The 7,801-nt window shown below is 40.6% G+C and overlaps 1 protein-coding gene across 1 annotated transcript; it reads left to right on the top strand.

The window, feature by feature from the left end:
• The first annotated feature begins 1,683 nt into the window (after positions 1–1,683).
• LOC141655473 (uncharacterized) lies at positions 1,684–2,337 on the top strand. Its single transcript, XM_074462553.1, has one exon. It carries the CDS (start codon positions 1,684–1,686, stop codon positions 2,335–2,337), a length of 654 nt encoding a protein of 217 aa, XP_074318654.1.
• The last annotated feature ends 5,464 nt before the right edge of the window (positions 2,338–7,801 follow it).

Here is a 7,801-nt window from a genome sequence, read left to right as displayed (position 1 = left end):
AAAATCCAAAAATATTAGTTCATCTGATAATAATAATTCACAAAATAGTAGTAGTATTCCAAATATTAATAATTCGAGAGAGGTTTCATCTCAGGAGGTTGGATCTACAAGTCAAATAAATGACAATCCGAGCATCCCGGAGATGGAGATTCATGCGTTTGATCTGAACAAAGAGATGCATCCTTCACAGGAGGAATCTGATGGTACTGAGGATAATTGAGAACAAGTGGCTACCTCGAAGAGGAAATCAACATCATCGAATGATTCAGACAAGGTAAAACTTAAACTGGATTTGGATGATGTTAAACAAGAGCTTGATTACTGGTCAACTTCTGTGTATTGCTATGTTTTGGGTGCGAATCCCCCGGGACACGTGTTAGGGAGTTTTGTACGTAGAACTTGGAAATTTCATGATATTGACAATGTTGCTTACCTTTCTAATGGAATCTGTCTGGTGCGGTTCACTAATGAAACTACTAAACAAATTGTGCTTCGTTCAGGACCTGTATTTTTTGCTAACAAACCTCTGATTGTTAAGGAGTGGGTACCTGACTCTAAGATGACTAAGTCTGAGATTGATGTGGTTCCTATATGGATACGATTTTATGGGCTAGATCTCAAGTTTTGGGGATTAGCTTTGAATAAAATTGCTAGTCTAGTTGGGAAACCTGTGAGACAAGACACTGCTACTCAGACAAAGTCTTTTCTGGGGTTTGTAAGGGTCATGATAGAGGTTACAATGGATCAAGTTTTCCCTGATGTCATTGAGTTCATTGATGAGAATGATGTGTTACATAGGCAAATAGGACACTATGAGTGGAAACCAATTAAGTGTACTGATTGCCATGGATTGGGACATAATGTTGAGGTGTGTAGGAAAAAGAAGGAGATGGTGAAGGATAAAGGCAAGAAGAAAGTGGAGTGGAGACCTATCCCTCCCAAGTCGCTACCTCCCAAACCACTTGCTACTTCTATTCCAACTCCTCCCAAAACTGTGAATACTCCAGTTGTTGTTGATGTTGTTCCTGGTACAGCAGACCTACTGCCTATCATTGATAATAATGTTATTATAACTCCTATGCCTTTTCAAGGGAGAGTGCTCAATACCATGACCCCTGCTCGAGTCATCACTAGAATGATTAGACATGGGAATGACACATCCTTAGGTAATGGGAGGACATTTATGGATAGGGTTAGGCTATCTCTTGGAAGAAGTATAAGTCCTGAGTCCTGACAATGGGACTAGGGGGAACAGGTTGTTTGTTGAAAATGACTAGGTTAGCATTTTGGAATGTTAGAGGAATAAACAGGTCAAATAAGCAGGGAGATATTAGAAGATTTCTGCATCATAATAATATTGGTCTGTGTGGTTTATTAGAAACTAGGGTTAAATTTCCTGCTATTAATAAAGTGAAGGAGGGGCTTAGTTCTCACTGGGACCTCATTCATAATAATAATATAAGAGAAGGTGGTAGAATTTGGATCATTTAGGATGAGGCTTTTTTCCATGTTGACCTCATTCAGAAGGAACCCCAAGTTATTCATGTTAAGGTGACATTTAAACCTAAGCAGTTTACTTGGATTCTATCCTTAGTTTATGGTTTCAACAAACATCAGGATAAGAGAGATTTATGGGATTCCCTTTTGTCTATGGGACACACTATGAGAGAACCCTGGTTAGTAATGGGAGATTTCAATAATGTGCTCCATATGGATGAAAGAATTGGGTCTTCTGTCACATATGCTGAAGTTAAGGAATTCCAGGACTGTGTGGACTCTTGTGGACTAGGGGATCTGTATGCTTCTGGAGCTTTTTTTACTTGGAACAACAAACAAGCAGGATTGGCTAGAGTATACAGTCGTATTGATAGGATTCTAGCCAATGATGAGTGGCTTCTTTCTGGACCTGAGGGTACTATTGTCTTTCTACCAGAGGGATTGTATGATCACAGTCCCTGTGTTATGGACCTTTGGCATGAACATGTTAAACCTAAACCTAGATTTCACTACTTCTACATGTGGGGTAAGTGTGATGATTTCCTGAATGTTGTTGTCAGTATTTGGTCTCAACATATTCCTGGATATAAGATGTTCCAATTGGCAAAAAAGATGAAAATGCTTAAGCACCCTCTCAAGCAGCTGAACCAGCAGAACTTTGATAATATAGAAGTTGCAGCTCATGTAGCAGAAGCTCTCCTTTGTGAGATCCAGAGCAAAGTTCACCTTGATCCTTATAATGATGCCCTTCATGAGGAGGAGAGGGTGGCCTCTAAAGCTTTCCATGAGCTGGATACTGCTAGAAGGAGTTTCCTGGTCCAGAAATCTAAGGCACATTGACTCAACAGTGGTGATGATAACACCCACTACTTTCATTGTGCTATTAAGGCTAGAAGGAGTCGGAATAGAGTGCTTCATATTAAATATATGTGGGGCAAAGAATGCACTACTAATAGTGACATTGAAAGTGCATTCCTGGACTACTATGTGTCTCTGTTTGGTACTTCTAATTCTGTTACTCCTGTATGTAAGGAAGTGGTCAGGACTGGCAGTCTTGTGAGTGTGGATCAAGTTGTTGCCTTTGATAAGTGCATAATTTACATTATTTTACCCCTTAGATTAACTCCATTTTATATGTATTATGCACTACCTTTAGTGTTTATGAGCTAATATTTGCTTTCTAGTTCCATTTGTATATTTTCTCATGTTTTGTAGGAAAATGAGCTAAAATGAGCCCAATTCTACTCAAGTACAAATACTAGAAGGATAAGCTAAGCTAAAGAAAAGATGATGGACCAACATGGAAGATTTGCATGGACTTGCATGGATAAAATGATGGATTAATTTGAAGAATTACAAATGCAAAGTCAAGCCCATAATTCACAAGTCAACAAATGCCTAGGATGCTAAAATCACATAGAGATCCTTTCTAAGATGCCAAACATTGCATTCAACCGGGTGATTAAAGGAGCATTAAAACATGACCATGAGATTCTCTAGGCAATTACTCAAGCAATTAAGAGAAAATATTTGGGGTTGACCCCTTGTATTTGCTCTAAGTTTCACCCCTAATTTCCTATATAAAGGATGTAGACTTCACCATTTTTTCTCACCATCTTTCTACACACTTTTACATAGAAGTTCTCTCTAAATTTAGTAGTTAGTTTAGGTTAGCTCTTAGTTTAGTTTAGTTTAGATTTACTTTATGTTATTTACATTTCCTATTTACATTTCAAGTTATAAAACAATTTACATTTACAAGTTATTTATATTACAAGTATTGTTCTTCCATTTCCATTTCCATTTCCATTTCCATTTTCAATTGCAAGGTAATTTCTTATTCATAATTTCGTTATGTTTGCCATTTCATTTATCATTAGTTTAATTTACATTTCCACCATGTTAGAGTAGTTGCATTTGTCTAAGGAGTAAGGGAAGCCATGCATGATTAAGTAATACTCCCTCCGATCCAGACAGATGTAAACATAAGCAAAAAGTGGTTATTTAAGAAAATGTGGAAATGTGAGGGGTAAAGTAGGAAATATTGATTGGGGCCACATATGTTTAGGTGGATTAAATAAGTAGTTGGTGAGTGGGTGAGTGGATGATAAAGTTGTAAATAGGTAGTGGATGTAAGGGTAAGTTTGTCATTTTCCATGCCAAAAATGGTATGTTTACATTGGTCTGGTTCATCCATTTTAGGAAAGTGTTTACATCTATCTGGATCGGAGGGAGTATATAAACGTCAAAATGAGGTTAAGTTAATATTGATAAATTGTTTCTATCACATGTTTGTAACGTCACATTTAATCTTTGGTTATTGGCCGTAATCGTAGATTAAATTTGTTCATTCATTCTAGAAGTCGAGAGGCATGGAATCGAATTAGACTAAGCATGTGTAGTAGGACGACCTAGTCATGGACGAGAGTTTCTCTAGGACCCGGTCTATGGTTGACACTAATATCGTAAGGTGCGTGTCTTTAAGCCTAAACAATTGACAATATTGTTATTACGGAGTTTAACATAATCATATATTTACGTAATTGGAATGTGTGACCCGACCTCCCTAGACATTTTATTTATTATTATTTTATCACTTCAACCCAATCAATCAATCAATAATCTACCAAGGTAAAATTCAATCCATAAAAATTAATCAATAACTCCCGTCTCCTTTGGGTTCGACCCCTAAGTACTACATTTATTTGTTGTCTAGGGTATAAATATTATCTTTGCATAGGTACACGATAAGCCTATCAGCCTTGATAAAGGACATTTCTGATGATGAAATTAAGACTGCTCTTATGTCCATTCCTGTTGAGAAAGCTCCTGGACCTGATGGGTTCACCAGTCAGTTCTTCAGAGATGCTTTTTGTAATACTCCGTATTTATAAGTCTTGGGGTACTCTATCGAGTAGGCCTTACTCTGTCGAGTAAGGGTAGGTTGCGTTTTAGAAAAGTTTCTGACCTGTTGGGTACTCGATCGAGTAGCTGGGGCACTCGATCGAGTAAGGGGGTACTCGATCGAGTACCTTGGGTACTCGATCGAGTAGCCGGTTTTACGGAGAGTTTTCTCGGGTTTTGTTAATTATGCGATTAAGGTATTTAAGCTTTGTCGTCATTATTCTAAATCACTTTTACAAAACCTAAATTACTGTTTAAGAGAGAAAGCAAGCAAGTTCATCTTCTTAATCGCATTATTAGCAATCCCCGGAGTTTGGAAGGTCAGTTCTTAGCGTTGATTATACCGTTGAGTTCCTTGCGTCGAGGGTAAGATCTATGTACCCTTTTTATTGTCTTTCCTTTGATTTGGTTAAACCCTAATTTAGAGATTTGAGGGTTTTATGTGTAGTATGTGATTTGGTAGCCTTTATGTGTTGTATGATAGGCGGAGGGTTCATAGAGGAAGCTTTTTGATTCAGCAGTAGAGACCGTCTGATTGTGTGCTTACCAGGTAGGGTTTCCTACTCAGTATTAGTCCCATAATGGGATATTGGTTGATGTATTGTGTTTGGTTGTTTGATATAGTAATTGTATTGTGATTGTGGTTGTGATCATTGTTGATGGTTCGCGAGGCGTGGCCTCGGGCCGAGTGGGGTCACTTGCGGGAGTGGCTTCACGCCCTAGTTTCGCCTTTCGTGGAACCCGCCACCGAAGGGATGTGCACATTAATGGACAGGGTTATCGCTCACTATGTAGAGCGGGGATTTGGTGGGTATGGTGCGGTCCTCCACGGGGCGGGTGGTCCAGTGGACGATCGGTGATTGAGATGATTGGATTTGGCGTGAGTGTGTGTGTGTGACAGCTAAAGTCATCTTGTTTATCTTATTGTTAGTATATATTGAATTGTGTGATTAGTACGACCCGGTGTTGTTTTGTAAACCTGCGGTGATCCATTCGGGGATGGTGAGCAGATATTGAGGAGGTATTGAGACGAGTACTGGGATAGCTGGGATGGCCACGACATGATGATAGGAGTCTTCCGCTGTGGCTTATTAGTATTTACATTTCAGTTAGAACAGTCAGTTTGAGAACATGTATTGTACTTTCAGTTTGGTTTTGAGGATTGTACTTCTTTGCTAAGTATTTATAATTAAACGTTGTTTCTTCATTGTTTATTTGATTATCATACCTTGGGCAACCGAGATGGTAATGTCTTCATACCTGAGTGGTCCTGGTAAGGCACTTGGAGTATGGGGGTGTTACAAATGGTATCAGAGCAACGATCCTGAAACCTGTAACCAATGAACCTAATGAACATAGGGAGTCAATTAAAATGAACCTGGGGTAAAAGTTGTAGGAGCTAATGCAAAGGCTTGGGAGACGTCCTAAAGTCGCGAAGTCGCCCTACAATTTTGAACCGGTCACATGGGGGGAGTGTTTGTCGAGTCGTATGTGTGTTTGGTTAACTTGTGTAAGAATGTGATGAAATGTGTGATTGTTGGATGTTGAAGGAGAAAGTTAAGAATGTGAAAGAAAAATTGAAGATGTGTGGAAACTGTTGATGGTATGATAGCATGTTGAATGTTTTACAATGTGGCATTTAATAACATGATGAAGTGATCTCGTAGATCGTATGAAAAGATGCGTAGCATGTTTAGTTATGATATAATGTGGTTTTATAAAGTTTAGCATGTTAGCACATGACGTAGCATGCGGGTAGCTTTTATGAATTGGCATGACTCGATCGAGTGGGACTGACTCGATCGGGTGGGTTTTTGACGGTTTTGAGTCCAAAATCGTGTTTTTGGGTACTCGATCGAGTAACTAGGGGTACTCGATCGAGTAGGGGGTCACTCGATCAAGTAGCCTAGCTACTCGGTCGAGTATGTAAGAGATCAGAAGGCCTGTTTGGAGTCTGAAGTTTGGGTACTCGATCGAGTATGTGGGGCACTCGATCGAGTAGCCCGTTACTCGATCGAGTGTGTTTGGGAACTCGATCGAGTAGGTTCTGGGCAGCGTGTTTTCATGTTTTGAGGTTTAGTACGTGTGTTTATGTCTCCCCTTTCTTATATATAGTTTCAAGATGCCGCCCAAGAAGACTGCTTTGTATGCGAGAGCTGAGCTTATGACCATGGATGACATCGTTAAGATGTTAGAGCACCAGGATGCTCTTACTGAGACCCTAAAGAAAGTGAATGAGGATAAGAATAAAGATAAGGAGAAGGAGGTTGATCATTCTAAAATCAGCCTCTATATTGCGAGGTTTAACCCGAAAGAGTACAAGGGAGTTGGGGAGCCTAACCTTCTTGATAGTTGGCTGAGAGAGATGGAGAACATATTAGATTTGGTTCACTGTCCGGATGAGATGAGAGTGGAACAGGCTGCGTTCTATCTGAGGGAGGCAGCTGGCAAGTGGTTGGATTCAGTGAAGGTGAGTGCTAAGGAAATATATACAAACCAAGGGTTACCTGCTATACCTTGGGAGGAGTTTCGTAGGGTTGTGAGGAAGGAGTTTGTACCGAAACATGTGAGGAGTAAGTTGAGGAAGAGTTTGACAGTTTTAAGATGACCGAGATATCGTGGCCGAGTACTACGGGTAATTCAATGAGAAGTCTAGGTATCTTTGAGGATATGGGTTTGAGTGAGGAGAACCTGGCGTTGAGGTTTGAGAGGGGGTTGACCCCTAAGATTATGGATAAGTTACCCGTGGGAGTCCTTACTGATGTTAAGGAAGCTTATGAGAGGGCTGGGAGAGCTGAGAGGTTGGTGGAGATGGCTCAGGAGAGGTTATGTGGTGAGAAGAGGAAGTCTGAGAGCGAGGGTGGTGGCCAATCTAATCACAAGAAAGGCAACCACAATCGGTCTAAGGGATTTTCTTCCGGTCCGGTTCGATCTTTGGGGCTTCCTTTGGGCGTGGCCGTGGAAGTGTGAGTAATAGTTGGGGAGTGACCTGCTATAGCTTTGGTGGTGTAGGCCACAAGAGACATGAGTGCACAAGTGCACCAGGATCTTTCCCGAGACCTGCGCAGAGCTTCGCGAGCAACAGACCGGCGGGATCATGGCCAAACCGGGGAAGTCAGAGTTACCAGAGTGGAGGCAACCGCAACGGCGGTAATTCTTATCAGAAACCACCAACGAACAACAACAACAATCAAGGGTCGGGTGCTAAGCCGACCACATCAGCCAGTACTGTCCAGGGAGGTGGGCAGAAGACCAGTGGCAAGTTATTCATGATGGAGAAGAAAGCAGCTGAGGAAGATGCGCACGTTATCACCGGTACTTTTCTTGTAAATGGTATTCCTACCTTTGTTTTGTTTGATTCGGGGAATTCTCGGTCGTTTGTGTCTTTGAGTCATGTTAA

This window comes from Silene latifolia, chromosome 5 (assembly GCF_048544455.1).
Source record: "Silene latifolia isolate original U9 population chromosome 5, ASM4854445v1, whole genome shotgun sequence".
In the NCBI taxonomy this organism is placed as follows: Eukaryota; Viridiplantae; Streptophyta; class Magnoliopsida; order Caryophyllales; family Caryophyllaceae; genus Silene; species Silene latifolia.
This window is presented reverse-complemented; position numbering and strand designations above follow the sequence as displayed.

Excerpts from the sequence above, each read along its gene's own strand:
- LOC141655473 (XM_074462553.1), top strand. The coding sequence starts at position 1,684 with ATGGGAGATTTCAATAATGTGCTCCATATGGATGAAAGAATTGGGTCT.